Genomic DNA, 19,120 nt, shown 5'->3' on the forward strand with positions numbered 1-19,120 from the left:
GATTACCTGTCTAGTTGAGCCATCTCATGGGTGTTTGTTCATTGCCTGGAAAGATAGCAGTCCTGAAGCACATGTTCACAGACATTTCCTTACGTTGTTTTACCACTTGGGCTGCTGGGCAATGTGTTGGACAAGCATCATGCAGTCCCATCACCCAGGCTGTGGTGCGGACCCGCTGATGTAACTTGGGACTTGGGAAAGTGTGGGTGTGGGGGGTGTCTATTCCCTCCTTCACTATATGGGTTCTGGGGGCTGAACTTGGGCTTGGCAGCTACTGTACTTGCTCAGACATTTTGTGAGCCCTTAGCATAGGATATTTTGTTAACCCTTTTACCGTGCTGACTGGATTGGGGGTGTTAGGGGTGGGAACTTACATAAATGGACATCACTGCTTTTGGCATCTGATGCTTATTGCTTCCTTGGCCTTCCCTCAAGAAAGGAGTCTGCTGATTTCCTGTCACATAAACTCCCGGTGTTCAGACATGCAGGTGACATGCTAAACACACTGAGAGCTGAGAGTCCACTGCAGTCTTCTGTTTTGGCAAATTACTTGTGATATGAAAATAGGTTGGCTGATCCTATATTGCTCACCAGTTTATACTTTTATCAACTATGTCTCCAGTGGACTTTTGTAGAGTGATGATGAAGTAATGTGTGTTCCCTGTATTAACAGGTGTCAACCTTCAGGACCTATTACCAACATAAAACACTGCCCAAACTTGAATGTCAAGATTTTAAAAACCTCTGCAAATGCCTAGGTTGACTGTTTACAGGGTGCACATGGTATAATGTTCACTTGGAGTTTGTATTACCTGACTTTATCTGCATTCTCCTTTCTAGCCATGAAGGAAGACAGGAGAGCAGAGGACAGAACAGTGGCCGTAGCTGCAGTCCCAAAGAAGACAATTCCTCCAGGCTCCTTGATGGGCAGGCAGACTTCACCCAGAAATCTTGCTCCAAAGAAGCTTCCTCCTTATGCTAGCATGGCAGGAGCCAAACCAGCCATTAAGAAGCTGCCCTCAGGCTTCAAGGGTACCATTCCCAAGAGGCCATGGCCCTCAGCTACCCCTTCAGGCACTTCTGCCAGACAGGCAGGACCAACACCTGTGACAGCTGCTTCCAAAAAGTTGCCTGGGTCTGCTGCTGTGGTGGGAGTTATCAGGAAGCCAATGTCTGCCAATGCCTCTGCAGCCTCTCCAGCCCCAGGACGCCTTGGGCCTGTGAGCTCAGCCCCATCACAGCCCAATTCACAAATTCGTCAAAACATAAGACGCTCCTTGAAAGAGATTTTGTGGAAAAGGTGGGCTGTTATACATGTCATACATTTTGCAGATACAGCATTGATGATAGTATTCTGGATTTCCCTACTAGGGAAGTGCCCCCTGGTTTATGTAATTCCTCTTTTCATTCTATTCAGAGTCAATGACAGCGATGACTTAATAATGACAGAAAATGAAGTAGGAAAAATTGCCCTCCACATTGAGAAGGAGATGTTTAACTTGTTCCAGGTTACTGATAATCGTTATAAGAGCAAATATCGCAGCATCATGTTCAACCTTAAGGATCCTAAGAATCAGGTCTGTGTGCCCCCAACTAAATGTTGGGACTTCTTGACCCAGAATAGAGCCTTACCTTCATTTCTGTTAGCATCACAGTGACCTAACAAATAGCATTGGGAGCGCCCTTTCTGTCTTCTCTGCCACAACTGGAGTTAGGCATTTTATTACCCCTCTCCTTCCATTTTACTAAATAGCTTAAATTTTGCTGCAAAAATCCCATGCCACTGCCCTAAGATTAAAGTTTTTCATCCCAGTTTTCATGGCTGTCTGGTGGACCTTTTTATTTTGTTTTGGGTTTTTTGGGGGGTTGGGGGCAAGATCTCACCTTAGCTTTGGCTGGCCTGGGTCTTGCTTTGTAGACCAGGCTGGCCTCAAACTCTTAAGAGATCCAACACACTTGCTTCTGCCTAGCAAGTGCTGGGACTAAAGGTGTGTGCCAGTACAACGGGGTTCAAGCAACCTTTTCTGCTTTGCATTTCTTCCTCAGCTACAAATGTGGGCCACCCCTTGTAGTTTTCAACTTTGCATAACATGGTGCCTCCTTTCTGCTACTGGGGCTGTTTATAGTGTTCTCTAGATTCTGAACACACAGAATCTCTGTGTTTTAGAAGCAGAATCAAGTGCCCTGTCTACATCGCCATGGTCTCCAGTCCCATGGTAGAAGTAATATATTCCTGCCTTTAACATCCTTTTTCCCGGGGAAACAGTGTCTCACTATGTAGCTCTGGCTGGCCTCAAACTCAGATCCCCATGCTGGGGTTAAAGGTGTATACAGGGCTGGAGAGATGGCTCAGCCATTAAAGGCTAGGCTCATAAAAATATAAAAGGTGCATACAGTCTGGCCTTGTAACTGTGTTTTTGAGGCAGTCTTGTGCTTCCGCTTCCCAGGTGTGTACCACCCCTCCTGGCTTCCAGCTGTTTAACCTATATTCCAGGATGCATATATGATTTGTGATCCTGAGAGGGCATGGAGTCTGCAGATGGCCTTGAAGTCAGCTCTCAGCTGCACTATTGCCTACTCAAGAGAAGGCTGCCCATAGTGGGTGGGGGTTGCCCCTCTGCAGGGTGTGTGGCTTAAGTTCTTGGAGTATTCAGGGTCCATCTGATTTCCATTGTGCTGCTTTGTTTCTTCATATTGATCCAGAGTAAAAGATAATGCTAAAGATGTATGGATGAGGAAATAAAAGATGCTTTTTTTTTTTTTTTTTTTTTTTTTTAATAGGGGCTCTTCCATCGAGTCCTTCGAGAAGAAATCTCCTTGGCAAAACTTGTCAGGATGAAGCCTGAAGAGCTAGTATCTAAAGAACTTTCCATGTGGACAGAGAAGCCTACAAAATCTGTGAGTGCTGAGGGGGATGGTTGCCTGAGGCCCTAGCGGTTTCATTTTTCCAGAATAAGCGATGTGGAGGTAGATGAATATTCCTTCTGCCTAGAACCCAAAGCTGAGCCTTCGTTTCTTTCCCTCTTGTAGGTGATAGAGTCCAGGACTAAGCTGCTTAATGAAAGCAAGAAGAACACTGCTAAGCCAGAAACTATTCCTGACATGGAAGATTCTCCACCAGTGTCAGATTCGGAAGTGAGCATTTGGGGCGTCTGGTGTTTACACAGAGACCGAGACTAAGATGTCCCTAGTCACTGAACAAGTCTATGTGTATGCATGGTGCAGTGTGTTCTAAGTGCTATTCCTTGGGATGATTTTGTCTATTGTAAAACTTTTCACTTACGGAATTTAGGGATTATGGCCCTGTCTTGGCGGCCTTCTTCTCTATTGGTTGTTTGTTTGTTTTGGTCTTTTCCAAGACGGTTTTGGACCTTGTTCTGTAGACCAGAGTGGCCTTGAACTCAGAGATTAACCTGCCTCCACCTTCAGGCAGTTGGTACCACACCTGGTTCTCCATTGGTTCTTCACCAATTGTGCTACTAATTTAGGGATGGATTGGATTTGGAAAGGAAATTACATACTTGAGCCAAGCATGTTGGCGTTTTCCTATAATCCCAGCACTTTCTAGATCAGGGGTTCTCAAGCTGTGAGGTGTGAGCCTTTCACAGGGGTCACATATCAAATAACCTGTTAGTAGATACTTGCATTAGGATTCATAACAGTAGCAAAGTTACAGTAATAAAGTAATAACAAAAGTAATTTTATGGTTGGGGGTCACCACATGGGGAACTATATTAAAGGATGGCAACCTTGGAAAGGTTATGCTAGATAGGAGCAAGGAGGTCAGGAGCTTCAGGGTCATCCTCTGCTACTTTGTTTTTTTTTTTTTTTTTTTTTTTTTTTTTGGAGGGGGGAGTTGCTTGCTTGTTTGATTTTTGAGACAGGGTTTCTCTGAATTGCTTTGGAAGCTGTCCTGAAACTTGATCTGTAGACCAGGCTGGCCTAGAACTCACAGAGATCTGCCTGCCTCTGTCTCCTGAGTTCTGGGACTAAAGGTGTGCGCCCTCTGCTACATTTTGAGGGTCAGGAGCTTCAGGGTCATCCTCTGCTACATTTTGAGACATTGTTTCAAGAAAACAAGAAAGGCAAGACCTACTTGTGTTTCAATTTTAGGAACAACAAGAATCAGTAAGAGCTGCCCCTGAAAAGAGCACAAAGCCTCTTCTTGATGTCTTCAGCAGCATGCTAAAGGACACGACAAGTCAACATCGGGCTCATCTTTTTGATTTAAACTGTAAAATTTGTACAGGTGAGCATAATTTGGGCCTGAAACTTTGGAAATGAGACAAAATCAGATTTTGTTTAAAATTGCTCTTCTAGAGATAACAGTGTTTCAGCCAAGCTTAGACAGAGTGGCTCTCCAGCGCTTATACAGCCTTCCCTCAATTGATTTTGATTAACATAAGAAGCCATTTCTTGCTCATTGACCTATGCTCTTGAATGTGTCTTCCTCATACCTCATCCTCTTTAGGTCAGGTTCCATCTTCGGAGGATGAACCAGCTCCTAAAAAGCAAAAGCTTTCAGCTTCTGCCAAGAAAGAAGACTTAAAGCCCAGGCATGACAGCTCTCCATCTGATCCAGTTCCTAACACTGCTGATGAAGGAATTGCAGAGATACTGCCTGAAAATGCCTCTGAACCAGACCTGGAGAATATGTCTAGTCTGAACCAGGAGAGAAAATGTTTCCCTGGGCCTCCAGGTGATGGCCATCCTGAGCCCTCCCCACTGGATGGCCTCTCTCCCTGCTCTGCCTCTGGTGGGAGTGGGGTGGTCACCACAGTCACAGTGTCTGGCAGAGACCCCAGGACTGCCCTGAGTGGGTCATGCACCGTCACAGCCTCCATGGCAGCCCACCTGGACAACTCCCACACATCAGAAACCAAACTGGACACACTAAAGCCTGCTTTGACTCCTGCAGTGGTGCCTAAGTCCATACTGGCTAAGCCGTCCTCCTCTCCTGACCCGAGGTACCTGTCAGTGCCACCATCACCAAATATGAGGTTTGTTTAGGATGGGGTCTGAGCAAACCTCAAACTCTTGCTTTAGACTGACAAGGAAAGCTAGTGATTAGATTTATCAGAAACCTGGCTTTAAGCTGGGCAGTGGCAGTGCACACCTTAAATCCCAGCGTTTGGGAGGTAGGTGGATCTCTGTGAGTTCGAGACCAGCCTGGTCTACAAGAGCTAGTTCCAGGACAGGCTCCAAAGCTACACAGGGAAACACTGTCTCGAAAAACAAAAAAAGAAAGAAAGAAAGAAAGAAAGAAAGAAAGAAAGAAAGAAAGAGATTTCTTGAATGCCTAATTAGTATTTCAGTATCATTCACATCTTGATTTTAAGTTTTTAACTTAATGGCCATTCTGATTTGTTGTGTGATCAACTTATTTCTTGACCAAATATCTAAGTCATTATGACTTTAAATAGTTGCTTGGTAAGGGAAGCCACCAACCTTGGTGTTCTCTTCTGCTCTGAAGTCTCCATACTTTGAAGTATCCATTGTATACAAAGAAATTGACACTTTTTTTTTTTTTTTTAACAGCATTTCAGAATCACGATCCCCACCAGAAGGAGACACAACCCTCTTTTTGTCTCGGCTCAGCACAATTTGGAAAGGATTTATTAATATGCAGAGTGTTGCAAAATTTGTCACTAAGGCATATCCTGTCTCTGGGTGTTTGGATTATCTTAGTGAGGTTAGAACCAAGAAGTCTCCATCCCTCCCTCCATTCCTCCCCTCTCTCCCTCTCTTCCTCTGGGTGTGTGGGTGTGTCTTGGAGGAATCAGATCCATGCTGCTCTTAATGTTGTATGACCAGAGACAGAAGTCAGGCACTTGGTTCCCTGCTTAGGTGGGTTATTTCCACATATTTGACCTGCCTCTGCTTCTGAACATAATATCCTGGGGAAGAAGGTGGTTATCTTCCCACTCTGGCTTTAGGTGACACTCTTCTAAAGTGGTAATAGTTTTGTTGTGCCATCTGGTGTTTTGGAATTAATTGTGTCAATCTGTGAAGACTGGAGCTCTGGTGTTGACTCCATGTTCTTCTTGTATAGGATTTGCCAGACACCATCCACATCGGTGGAAGGATTGCTCCAAAGACGGTTTGGGATTATGTCGGCAAGCTCAAGTCATCCGTGTCCAAGGTACCTGCTCACAGTGTGGTCTCTGCAACAGTGGGAGATTGTGTTTGCTTAAACTTGTTCTTTAAGTCTCATTTTGTTGGGCTAGGGCTTGAAACATCAGCCAATCACTTACTGGACATTGAAAGTGTTTATAAGTACATAAAGATGTGAAGGTATACTTGACTAATAGTGATAGGAGCTTGTTTCTAATTTATAATGGTGTGAATGCATTCAAATTTTAGTAAATACACAGGCTTTGCTTCCCTCTTTCATGACTAAGGGAAATGAAGGTAGGAACTTGGAGGCACACAATCTTACCTCATGGCTGAGGTTTTGTCTTCCTAAAAATCTCTCAAGTCAGCTGCAGCTGATGTGTGTGAGATTTCTTTTGAATGTTGTCTATAATTTGTACCCGACTCATAAGAGAAGGTAAACCATATAGATTGACCTAATATTGAGGAGGCACCCAGATGGCACCTGCTGCTAGTGTGTCTTGAGTGCTGTGATCCTCATCATCACATGAATAGTGAAAGTTTGCTTGGTGTCAGATACTCCTAAGCTGACAGCTGTATATAATTGCTTACTGAAAGTCCTGGGAATGGAAGTGGTTTTAGCCCAGAAGTCAGACTAGAACGTGTGTTCTTTACGCTCAATGTGAATTAAGTGCAGGTAATAGATCAGAGTCAGACCTGCCAGGCAGTGTGTCTGTCCTAGGATCTGTATCTGGAGGAGGTTTGTTCAGGGCAGCCCAGGTGCATGCTTCCCTGTACTCTGTTTGCCTTACAGGAGCTCTGTCTGATCCGCTTCCATCCTGCCACAGAGGAGGAGGAGGTTGCCTACATCTCTCTCTACTCCTATTTTAGCAGCCGTGGCCGCTTTGGGGTTGTAGCTAATAACAACAGGCATGTCAAGGACCTGTACCTGATTCCACTGAGTGCTAAGGACCCTGTGCCATCCAAACTCTTGCCCTTTGAGGGCCCAGGTAAGCACCCAGTTTCTGGAAGGTGAAGGCACAGCACAGCCAGTCCCCAAATAGTCCTCTACACTGACACAGTCCTCTCAGGTTGTCACAGGGACATCTGACACCTGTCCCAAACTCTCTGGAACCAGTGGAACCGTGGCTCTAAAAGTGCCTCAGTTCATGTAAAAATTGACTCACAGTACTTACAGTCAGATTGTTTGCTGCCTCAGACCAGGGAGCTGTTCAAATGCCAGGACCAAGAACCAGACCTAGAGAGTTAAGACAGGGTTTGTCTGGACCCAGGGTGCCTTCCTCTCCAGAGAGAGGGTTGCTGTTATTGTTGCCACTCTGCTCAAAGTGAGCTGGCCTCTTCCATTCTAAGGCACTTCTCCACAGGACCTGATTCCTAAGGGTCCACTAACAGGCCCATAGAGAATCTCAAAATGATTACTTTCTAGTCACTGCACACACTCTAGAAAGTTCTTTTGTCTTTTCAAACTATTTAAACTCACTCTTTCCTTGGAATCATTGCTTAGCAGATTACATATAAAGAAACACACACTGGGTTCAGGTGACATGGAGGGGCCTACTCCAGTGATGTCCAGCTCTGCCAAGTGTCTTCAAGGAATTTTCAGGGCTTCAATTAGGGAATTGGCACTAGGTGCCTAAATTGGTTTCTTTGATCATTATATCCCCAGAGCATTAGTCTTACCTAAAGGCCATTGGGTTTGACAAGTGCTAAATATTCTTTAAAATGCTGTCATAGAGGAAGCTGATGAATGCCCCAAGCCCTGTACCCCACACCACTTAAACTTGCTAGGATGCTGAAGTCCCAAGCTCATTGCCCCAAGCACAGCCCTCTGCCAACTACAACCTGCTCCTAGTTCATGGCACGGGTTTACCTGTGCCTGAAGTTTCAGAATTTGTGCACATTAAGGTATTGGTTGGTATCCTAATGCGGGGTTAAATGTTAATGGACATGATGCAGTAGGTGATTTTAGTGCCCAGCACATTTCAGAAGTAAAGTGTGTTAGTGTATTCTGTGAAGCCATGTTAGGGATTAAAAAAAAATGCCACTGTGGATGGCACAAAGTGCCTTGGAAGTGCTCCATGACAGCCATGTGAAGAGGTCTGGCCAGCATATTCCATGACCAGTTCTTCGGGAAGTGAAGATCCAGAAGCTGACTTTGGCAGGCACCTGTATGAAGAGCGGCCAGTCACTTAGATGTGTCTCAGGTGGCGGGTAGGAGTTAGTAGTGTCCTTGGGTGGTGCCTGTAGTGAGGGCAGGTACTGCCACTGGGACCCTCCTCTCAGGTGGAAAAGCACACCATTTATTGCAGGGGTGTGAGTTAGATCCCTTGCCTCCGGTTGGCTCAAAAACAAAAGCAGCGCTTCATCATTTATATTCTCTATCCCATCTCCATCTCAGCATTGCCAAATGAGGAGAGACTGTTGGGAGTGTTGAGAAGCCTGCAGAGTCGATGGGTGTTTGGGTACATGGGACCCTTAACCAAACAGGATTTGGGCAAGGTTCCCAGTGGCCAGGGCCAGGAAGGAGACCACCAGAGGAATGGTACCATCCATTGTGGCTACACAGTTATCTGGCTGCAGGGTCATGGGATAGCCAGCTGGGACAAGACAAGTCCATACTGTGCTTCCAAGATGACGGTTTGGGGGTTGGCTTATTGTACCCCACTAAGAGATGGGGACTAACCACCCAGACTTATGTTCGGTGGCTTAACAAGTAGAGGGGCACACTTGCTGAGGCCTTGACACTGAAAGATACACTCAAAAGATAGGCAGATTTCCATCCACAGTAAATCATAAATGTGTCTTGTTGAATAAGAATTTAGAAAAGTAATGAAATATTACCTTTAAACTTCTAAAGATTTTTTTTTAACTTAATGACTGAGATACAGTTTTAATTATACTGTTGCCACAATTACATGTGTGTGGTATTTGCACACTGTCAGTACAAACAGCCTTGACCTAGGCCAGGCTTGTGGCTGGACCTGCCTTAAGTACTGATGGCTTGACTTGGCATTTTTCTAAGTGGAGAGGGGTGTGTGTGTGTGTGTGTGTGTGTGTGTGTGTGTGTATGTATGTATGTATGTATGTATGTATGTATGTGTGTATGTATGTATGTATGTGTGTGTGTGTGTGTATATGTGTGTGTGTATGCTTGTATGTGCTATATGTGTGTAAGGCTGGGCTGGAGCCTTGGTCCTGGGCTTGGTTTTCCCTGTCTCATAGCATGTAATCTTCCCAGAAGCCCTGGACACCTTGGGCCACCTTCAGGTAGTAGTAGTTCTGTCCCCTCAGCTGATCAGTGGCCCCATCTGAGTACCTAGGTGTGTGCTTGCTGGGGTCACTGCACATACCTAGAAAATTACTGGGGCTTGGGTCTGCATACCCCAAAGCCTTTCTCTCAATACAAAGACTGCCATTAGTCTCTGTGAGAGTGGTGCAGTGCTTGTCTTGAGCTGTTGTCCTTATAGCAGGGGTTAGGATGTCCTTGGACACAGGTAGCCTCAGCCCCATGTACCGTGTGTGCAGAAGATCATGATGGGAGTAGAGAGGGCCTTGCAGGAAAGTGACCCCCTTGTCTATGTACCTCATTTTCTATGTGTGGAGACACAATGGTCCCTCCCTTTGAACGAAGAACCTCTTGAGCTCTGTTCTTTGAAGGATGACAGGACCTCAAAAGTACATAGGTCACACCTTCAGGACATCAGTGCCAATATTTGGTTCTTGGCCTAGTATATGTGGTTCACAGATCCAGTCAGTACATCCTGAGCTGCTGGGTTTCTTATGACTCTAGCACCCCTGTGCTTTTTAATGATTTTTCACAAAAATGCTGTCTGATCTTAGTCTGTCAGACACTTATGTTTATATCTAGTGTGATTATTTCAAAGGATAGCCTTGGTCCCTCTGACCTCGCTGTCCAGCTGCTCCACACTAGTTTAGATGCTATCTTAAAGGCACCAACAGGTTCTCAGGTGACTTGTGGCCTTAGTCAAGGGAGTGAGACTAATTTAGTTACAGGAAGCCCTTCCCTTCTACCTGGCCCTGACAACACTGAGTGTGAAACCCACTCACATTCATCAGGGCCACTGCCAGGCTGGAGAAAACCAAGGCCACTTCATTTGGTGTCAGTGCCTGTTGCACTCCCCAGTTCCCTCAGCATGTGTCCAGTCTCCTCCCCAAATCTCCCTCAGGTGCCCTGAGGGAAAGGACATGTCTCTATATAGAAAGCATTCCTCAGAGAGTATCACACTCTAGTGTCTTTGTGTTTACTTTTAAACAGTTCAATTAGCTGGAAAGTTCTATGCTTTGAAGTTTTAGCAGGTAAGCACTCCAGTTTTGTGTATGTATCAAAGCTTTGCACAGAAACTGTAATCAAAGTCAAATACAGTATTGAATGGAATGTAATACTTTGTTCTATCCAAATCAATAAAAATGTGTCATGGAAACTGGTCATTGTTTGTTTGACTTGGAACCATGTGGTAGCTGGGGCCACTTGCCCTAGGCCTAGCTCTGTTCCTTGTAAGCCAGCGTAACTCTTCTGATAGTACAGGGCCTCCCAGTGTCCTGCCAAGTGGTGTACAGCAGAGAACATGCAGACTGGCATGCCCCATGGTGTCCTTTGTACTTGGGCACCTGGAAGAAGATGGACAACGCCCTGTTACCCCAAGCATGCACTGGGTGCAGTGGCTTTTCCCTGGTCTTACAGCTTCAGAGTCGAGGAGGGGAGGACATGTGCGTGAGTGTGTGTGTGCTAAGTGGGTTGGGAAGTATACAGTTCCCCCCATCTTTGCCAAGTGTGTCCAAGTCATACCTAAAAACACAGTGTGCACATTTTATTTTGACAGATTCAAACCAATAAGGGTTTTCATCTTGAACATGTTGAACATACTGTTAGATTTGGGAATAGAGATACCGATTTGACAGGTGTGGGGTCAGTGGGAATCTGCTTTGGGGTGATTCTGTTAATAAATGGGAATGCTGACATGTACACAGGTTACAGCACCACCTCCCACCATCAGTAGAAGCAGGTGTTGTCTTCTTCAGCCACATCTTCAGACTGTTGCTAACAGGTCTGGATACAGGTCCTGAGAGATGAACTAGCACACCTCTCCGGTGGTACATCCTTGTCTGGTTTCTCTTCCTTTATGATACCACTGAGTTCAACCGCTAGATAGACATTTACACCTTGGAAACGGGCAGATGAGAAGGTTAAGGGCTTGCTTTCAAACACACTAAACAATGTATCCCTTATAGTTGGACAGCACATTTTAACTGCATCTGTTATGTCAGTCTTGCACTGCTTGTTTTTTCAGTTGTGTGAATTGACAGCCTCATAAGAGCCCCAAAGAGGGTGATGAGTAGCTGCCATCCTGTCTAGTGCTGGCTTTGTTTGAACTCCACCCCACCCCACCCAATCTGCACTGCAGCTGGGGTGACCATTGCTTCTCGGGTCATACATCCCAGGCTCTGGGGAGTTGAATTCTTAACCTGAAGGCTGACAGAATCCAGCAAGCCTGGAAAGTGAACCCCAAGAAACCTGGATCTCCACTGCCCCTTCTCAGGGTGTGGGGTAGAGATGTGGATTTGGGGACTTTGCCCTGCATACCTTGCATACACAATGGAGCAGCAGCATTAACTTTGGGACATGTCCTTCACTCCTCAGCGAAGATACTTCCAAGGCCCAAGATGGATAATTGAATTTGATTGTTCACAAGATGACGTTGCTTCCAGGGTGCTAGCTACAGTTTAATTTTGGGTTGGTTTTGTTTTGGCCCAGGCTGGCCTGAAACTCACCATATAGTCTTAATTTGGCCTTGAAGTCATGAAAATCTTCTGCCCTCAGACTCGAGAGCCAATGGATAATACACATGAGGTACCATTCTTTGTGGGTATTTTACGTAGTTGCAGGTACACACGAGGTAGGCAATAAGGGCTGTGCATTCTGGGGAGGTTAGCCAGAACATGGAGCCCTGCAATGTGCACACACATGGGATGGCCGGGTGATTAGAAACAGCTGCTGGTAAGATGCCATTCTAGGCAACCTACTGTGCCCAAAACCACATAAACACAACTACCAGTTTGCTATGGATGCTGGAGCACCCTGCTGTGCTGAGAGACACATTCTTTTTAACAGTACCCTGGACCCCTTTTTGAGTCTTGGTTGCAGTGGAAGCAGGAGTCTGATACAGTAGAGGGCCCATCACCTGCTCTTGGGTGGGCTGGAAGTCCTTTCTGGAGTGAGGCAATATAGCCCCTCTGTGGTCCACATTAAACTGCCTACCCCACCACTTCACACCAGGGCCCCAACCCTTAGCACCTGTTCTTCCACCACCCACCCCCACCCCCAGCCAGCATCCTAGTGTCAGACTCTAGATAGAAAGAGCCTGGCTTACAGAGCTGTCCAGTAAACTACAGCTTGAGGCCCAAATGTTCCAACAAGTTCTCATCACTCAAACTTGCAAGCTCTGGGCATTTTCTACAGATTAGTTCAGAAGGGCTAAAAAACTGGTTTAGCAATTAGTCCAAACTATAGATCTTAACAAGCCATATAATATCCAGGAAGCAAATAGCAACTTAAAATCCCCTTAATTTCTCCTTAGGAAAAGAACTTGATAGCCTTCCACACATTCTGCTCTCCGGGTTTTTTTTTTTATTATTTTTTATTTTTTCTACTGCCTAGCTCTTTCTCTGATAACACTAGGCAGTTACAACCCTATCAGTTTTTATGCATCCCTCCAGGAGATTCTTGGAAAGAGGGAGGAAGGCTAGGTGTGGGGGCTGGGTAGTCAGCTCTCAAAGGCTGGCCCAGTTAGCCATCTCTATTCCCCCTGTGTGCTAAGCCTTACTGGAATTTAGGAATTGTAACACCCTTAGAACTAACTAACTACATATAACTGTCTAAAAGCAATCGTTTACAGTAGCTTGAAACACAAAATCTCTGATAGTGATTTAGTTGCTTAAAAATTATTACATGAATTATAATATGAATGCATTTTATAACAGTAAATTGAATAGTATAATCAAGTTGATAGCTTGTTTAATTTTACATTTGTACTCTTGATGCTATGTCATCCTCCCCACCCCCAAGTTACAAGTTTTATGACCTGGACTTTTCATTCATGCTCCGTTCTACACACAGAAGAGGAGTGGAAAGCAGCCCTGGGGAACGGACATTCCTGGCCTGGCTTGCCTCACCATTGTAGAGAGGTCCTTGCCTTTAAAAGCAGTGTGCCCTGAATCTCTCCAGTGCTTCTTTCCAAGGGGTGTACTCTTCGCCACCATTTGCAAATGCCCCGTGCTTTAGTGAAGCACAAGGCTCAGTGCTTATGAAGACTTGAGCAGTAGGCAGTTGCTGTTTAGCCCCGGTAGACCCTGAACTTCCAATCCTGCTGGTGCTGCTTACCACCTCTCAAGTTCTGGGGCCGCAATTGTGTCCATCGTTCATAGCTCACTAGGAGTGTGGTAATATGAATGCCCAATGAATTTTGTTTTAAATTGAGCTTTTTCTCATTACTGTAGTTCTGACACCACACTAAATTGACTGTCATTGGTCATTATAATTTGAGTTGAATTGATTCCTAATTATTTGCTAGCCTAGTATATTTAACATGTGCAGCTCACATGTTAAAGCTAAACGGGGCTGTGTCTATGGTGTGCAATGGGGGCAGGTGGAAAGCATTGCTGAGCCTTTAAAAACATTGTTTGTCTTCAGAAGGCAGAGACCGATGGATATCTGGAGTTCAAGACCAGTCTGGTCCACAGAGTGAGTTCCAGGACAGCCAGGGATACACAAAGAAGCCCTGTCTCAAAAAAAACATTGTTTCCCAAACAAACCCTGCCAGTCAGATGTTTCAACAACTAGTGGCTACCTGTCTCTCTCACCTCTTCTATAACTCTAGTATTTTAGCAACTGAAAAGACAGCAAAAATTCTCATGTAGGATGGGTTTGCTTATTATGAGTTGAGTTCTTGTTTTGTGTTTTCTGATTATGCATTAATCTATCATGGGTCCCTTTCAAACTGCCAGAGCTGGCACTAGGTGGGTATGCTGGTACATTGAAAGTCTACAATCCCTTGGCCTTCTACAGTAAGCTTCTTAGTCTTGGGATTTGACTTTCCTCAGATCCCTTCCTCTGCCCATTGAAGTTCCCCATTAGTGAAAAAGTTATTTCTGAAGGGTGGAAGCTAGGCTTAGATTCTAAAGTTTGTGTAAATATTTTGTTTTCCAGGTCTTGAATCACAACGTCCAAATATAATACTTGGGTTAGTAATATGTCAGAAAGTCAAACGTCCTACAAGTGCTGGAGAGCTAGACAAGACAGATGAGAAGCGGGCTCGACTCCAACAGGAAGAAGCAGAAACTTCAGTTTATCCCAAAGTCGCTGCAACTTTGCCATCTGAGAAGAAGCCTCCCAAGTACCACCTGCACTCTGCAGACACAGCTGCCAGCAGCACTACACCCCCGGGTTCTCCTCCACCCCCTCCTCCTCTTCCTGAACCCCCAGTCCTAAAAATACTGTCATCCCTCAAGCCAGGGTCCACCAGCACTGTGGCAGCGCCCACCACATCAGCAGTGATCACCACCACAGCTCCCCCTGTGGTTTCTGCCTCTTCAAAAACAGCCTCCCCTCTGGAGCACATCCTGCAGACTCTGTTTGGGAAAAAGAAGTCATTTGAACCCTCGGCCAAAGAGTCTGTTGGGTCTACCCTATCTCCACATCAGGATCCCAAGGCCAAGGGGGAAGATGCCGTGTCATCTGCAGCTCCTTTGTTGGATCCAATTGTTCAGCAGTTTGGTCAGTTCTCAAAAGACAAGGCTCTGGAGGAAGAGGAGGAAGGTGACGACCGGCCCTATGACCCAGAAGAAGAGTACAACCCTGAGCGAGCTTTCCATACTCTGCTTGCTGAGCCAGGGAGGCGCCATGACGTGGAAAATGTCCCTGAGACAGCTGAGAGGGAAGAGGTGGCCTACGATCCAGAAGATGAGACCATCTTAGAGGAAGCTAAAGTGACCATTGATGACCTGCCCAATCGGATGTGTGTGAAAGTCAGCTCCACGGAGAGGCCTGCTGACTTTGCCACCGATGCCACTAATCCCTCTCTAGTAGAGCAACAGAAAATGTTAGAAGAGCTAAATAAGCAGATCGAGGAGCAAAAGAGGCAGCTGGAGGAGCAGGAAGAAGCCCTTAGGCAGCAGAGGGCTGCAGTTGGCGCTTCCATGGCACACTTCTCTGTGTCAGATGCACTGATGTCACCACCTCCCAAGTCCTCCCTGGCCAAGACAGACCTGTTCTCTCAGGAACAGCAGGCCCAGGACCCAAGTCATGGAGCCCTGGGTGCCAACCACAGCTTAGACTCCAGACACAGTAGGGACCCGAGGCAGGCCAGGAGGCTGGCTGCTGAGAACACCGAGAGTGAGCCTCTTCCCAGGGCTCCCACAGGAAGCACACCTGGCCCACAAGGCACCCTCCCTGCCAGGGAGATGCCTGCTGCTGGGACTGCAGCAGTCCAGGGACCTGCCCTAGCTCCTGAAGCCAAGGAGTCAGAGGCTGTTCCCTGGGCTCCGGGTGAAAACGCTGTGTTGAGGCCTGAACATGATATGCAGAAGTGTGAGCACCCTGGTAACCCTGTCTCCTTGCCCCTGGACAACAGCCACCTTCCTGCTGCTGGTGATGGTGCATCCAGGCCCACAGCGCCCCGAAGAGTGCTACTGCCCACGCCTCCTAGCACCGCCTTTCCACCCAGCTTCCCTTTGCAGCCTGAAGCACAGAATTTCACCTCCGGAGGCAGGGAGCCGTTTCCAGGACCTATGTTTCTGTCTCAGGAAACATCTCTTGGCTCATCCCAATACGAGGACACTCGGGGTGCTCAGTCTGCTGGGAGGAGTGACAGCCCAGTGGCTGATACTGAGGACAGCAGGGAGCCACAGCTCAGGACTGGCGAGGGAACTACTCAATTCCCCCAGCCTGGGCAGAGGGGAGGGGGCCCTCAGCCGCAGTTTCCTGCCCAGCGGGAACCTTTGCCACGCACTTTTGGGATGTCAGGACACCATGGCCCTGGTTTCCCAGGACCTAGGGGGCCAGTCCCTCCCTTTTCAGAAGAGAGTATTGTTCCTAATAATGATGGACCAAGGGGCCCTCCACCTGCCCGATTTGGGGCCCAGAAGCCACCAATCCCTTCCTTATTCTCTGGGCAACATGGGCCACCTCCCTATGGGGACAACAGGGGACTCTCACCTTCTTACCTTGGTGGGCCCAGAGGAGGAGCACCAGCCCAGTTTGAAGAACGCAAAGACCCACATGGGGAGAAGAGGGAATTCCAGGATACACCATACAACGAGATGGCAGGTGCCCCTGCTCAGTGTGAAGGACCGGACCAGGCCCAGTTCATGGGGAACAGGGCACCCTTCCAATTTGGAGGCCAGAGACGGCCCCTGCTGACTCAGATGAAAGGGCCCCGTGGAGGGCCTCCGCCATCTCAGTTTGGAGGCCAAAGGGGACCACCACCTGGCCATTTTGTGGGCCCACGTGGGCCACATCCTAGTCAGTTCGAGACTCCCCGGGGCCCGCACCCTGGCCAATTTGAAGGACCCAGGGGCCAAGCACCAGGTTTCATGCCCGGCCCCCGTGGTGTTCAGCCCCAGCAGTTCGAAGAGCAGAGGGTGAACTCACCGCCACGGTTTGCAGGTCAGAGGGCACCTGCACCCCTGCCGTATGGAGGACCACGGGGGCCCGCACCCTTTGCTGAGAAAAATGAACAGCCACCTTCTCGATTTCACTTCCAAGGCCAGTCTTCCCAGCCCGTAAAGCCTCCCCCTCGGCCCCTGCTGGAGCTACCAAGCCACCCTCCTCAGCACAGGAAGGACCGATGGGATGATGCAGGCCCGGCCACTGCCCTGCCTTCCGGTGCTGGGTCTGGGCAGGGCCCCGAGGCTGACGGGCAGTGGGCCACGCCTGAGTTCCGAGAAGGCAAAGGGCATGAGTATAGGAGCCCAGCTTTTGAAGGGAGACAGAGGGAGCGGTTTGAAGGAGGACCTAAAGAGAAGCCTCTGGATGAGCCTGAAGCTCAAGGGTTGGAGAATCGGCAGGGCCGGGCGTTTGAGGATCGGAGGCGAGAGCGAGGCCGAAACTGGAGTCGGGAGAGAGACTGGGAGAGGAGCCGGGAGTGGGACCGGCACCGGGAGTGGGACAAAGGCAGAGACAGGAGCTCCAACAGGGACAGGGAGAGAGACGCCGACCGGGCTAAGGACTGGGACCGAAACCGGGAGAGAAGCAGGAATCGCGACCGTGACCGGGAAAGGCGGCGAGACCGAGACAGGTCCCGGAGCAGGGACCGAGACAGGGACCGTGAGAGAGCCCGGGACCGGGACCGGGACCGAGGCCGGGACCGGAAGGACCGTAGCAAGAGCAGAGAGAGCCCTCGGGATCTGAAGTCTGAGGCTAGGACCTCTGATGGGGGCCCCGCCACAGCCCAGGCCTAGAGGCCATTGCACTCAGGGCTGGTGACAAGACAGAGACACGCTGGTGAGGACAAAGACCTCGTGTCAGCTATTGTTAATAGAGGCTTAGCCTGGCAAAGACCCCTTTAAAAGCCAAGTACATAAAATGTGTTGAGCAAAGAGTTTTTGAAATAGCTATGAACTTAGATGCAGGATATAATATTCTGGACTTCAGGAATTACTGTAATTTTGTGTATAATGGTTTGTTACAAAATTTCCCAACTTTACAATTCTGATGTTTTTTTAATAACTTAATGTTTCCATTTAAAATTACAGAAATGGGAAAGTATCTACAAAAGCATATTGCTTTTTTTTTTTCAGATTATAAAGTTATCTTTTCCAATAACTTGACTGGTGTAAGTCTTAAGGGAATTTCAGTGGACCGTAGAGCTAGCTTTCCCTGTGCTGCCATCTCTGCTTCCGTGTATCCTGACCTGTCCGGGGGCTCTCAGTGCTGTCCTGGATGGAAAGCACTGTTGAGGGGGTGAGCTGCGGTGTGTGCTTGCAGTGGGAGAACGGTCTTCCTAGGCCTGGTTCCCCACAACGCATTCTTTAGAAGTTTTTTCAAAACATAATTAGAAATAATCCGTCCCAGTGGAAATTGTTACATTTTAAATAACAATTTATTTTTAAATGTTCAAATTTATCAGCCTAAAGAAGAAGCAAAAAGAGTTCAGAGTAGCTTAAGAGGGAAGAGGCAGGAGCCATTCAGAAAAGCATTGCCCGGTGCTGTCCTCTGAGTGGCTCTCTCAGGCCCCAGACAGGTGATGGGTTTGGAAGCTTCTCGGTGAGATGTGGCAATGTTTGTACCAAATCTGGAAGAGGACTGAGGGTGAAACAGACTGCTTCGTAGCCTTTAGGCTACTCTGCTGTTGCCACGTAGCCCCTCTGAAAATACCGTGAGAAGGTTGGCTAACTTATTTGACTGTGCAAATATGTTTGATAGTTCATTTTATATTTTCATAAACTTACTTTTTCAGATAGAGAATTAGAGAGCTTCGTTTGTTCTTTGGAGTCTTTTATTTCATTGTACATCACTACAGATTTTTTTTTCACTTTATAGCACAAATTTTTTAAGTTGAGAAGACATGAAAAAAATAGCAATTTGGGATATTTGCTATTACAAACCAAATGTCAGTAGTTTAAATTACATGAAAGTGTCAGTTTCAACATCTAAAAAGATGTGAAGTTTTTTTTAACATATAAAGTAAAATTTTCTAACTTAAATGCACAAGCATAAAAATCAAGTGTGTTTCTTTAGGTTTACTTGGTAGAAATTTCTGTACATTGTATTTTGTATTGCAGAGTGTTATATCACTGTCCATTTAAACACAGGACTTCATAGGTTTTGTTACTTGAAGTAGAATAAATATCTACAGAGTTCTTGTCTCTCTCTTCACTTAGCCTTGACCCCCAGTTGTCACAGGTGCAGGCACAAGCTTCCCACTCCCAACTAGCAGCCTGTGTTGGATGCTGCCTGCTGTATGGTGTCAGGACCCAAGGAGCAATGTGC

General features: G+C 47.0%; 1 protein-coding gene across 4 annotated transcripts in view; it reads left to right on the top strand.

Moving 5' to 3' along the window:
- The window catches only part of Dido1 (death inducer-obliterator 1), a 55,563-nt gene extending 36,971 nt beyond the window's left edge, over nucleotides 1-18,592 (top strand). For 2 of the 4 annotated variants that reach the window (XM_027419903.2, XM_027419904.2), the window contains exons 8-16: nucleotides 841-1,577; nucleotides 2,782-2,898; nucleotides 3,031-3,135; nucleotides 4,114-4,249; nucleotides 4,472-5,000; nucleotides 5,539-5,692; nucleotides 6,053-6,142; nucleotides 6,908-7,103; nucleotides 14,339-18,592. In XM_027419903.2, the coding sequence (XP_027275704.1) occupies nucleotides 841-1,577; nucleotides 2,782-2,898; nucleotides 3,031-3,135; nucleotides 4,114-4,249; nucleotides 4,472-5,000; nucleotides 5,539-5,692; nucleotides 6,053-6,142; nucleotides 6,908-7,103; nucleotides 14,339-17,589 (5,315 nt within the window). In that variant the 3' untranslated portion in view covers nucleotides 17,590-18,592. The remainder of the gene's footprint in view (nucleotides 1-840; nucleotides 1,578-2,781; nucleotides 2,899-3,030; nucleotides 3,136-4,113; nucleotides 4,250-4,471; nucleotides 5,001-5,538; nucleotides 5,693-6,052; nucleotides 6,143-6,907; nucleotides 7,104-14,338) is intronic. The other 2 variants (XM_027419906.2, XM_027419905.2) reach the window with 2 other exon arrangements.
- Nucleotides 18,593-19,120: the final 528 nt, after the last annotated feature.

Source organism: Cricetulus griseus, chromosome 6 (genome assembly GCF_003668045.3).
Source record: "Cricetulus griseus strain 17A/GY chromosome 6, alternate assembly CriGri-PICRH-1.0, whole genome shotgun sequence".
Classification (NCBI taxonomy): domain Eukaryota; kingdom Metazoa; phylum Chordata; class Mammalia; order Rodentia; family Cricetidae; genus Cricetulus; species Cricetulus griseus.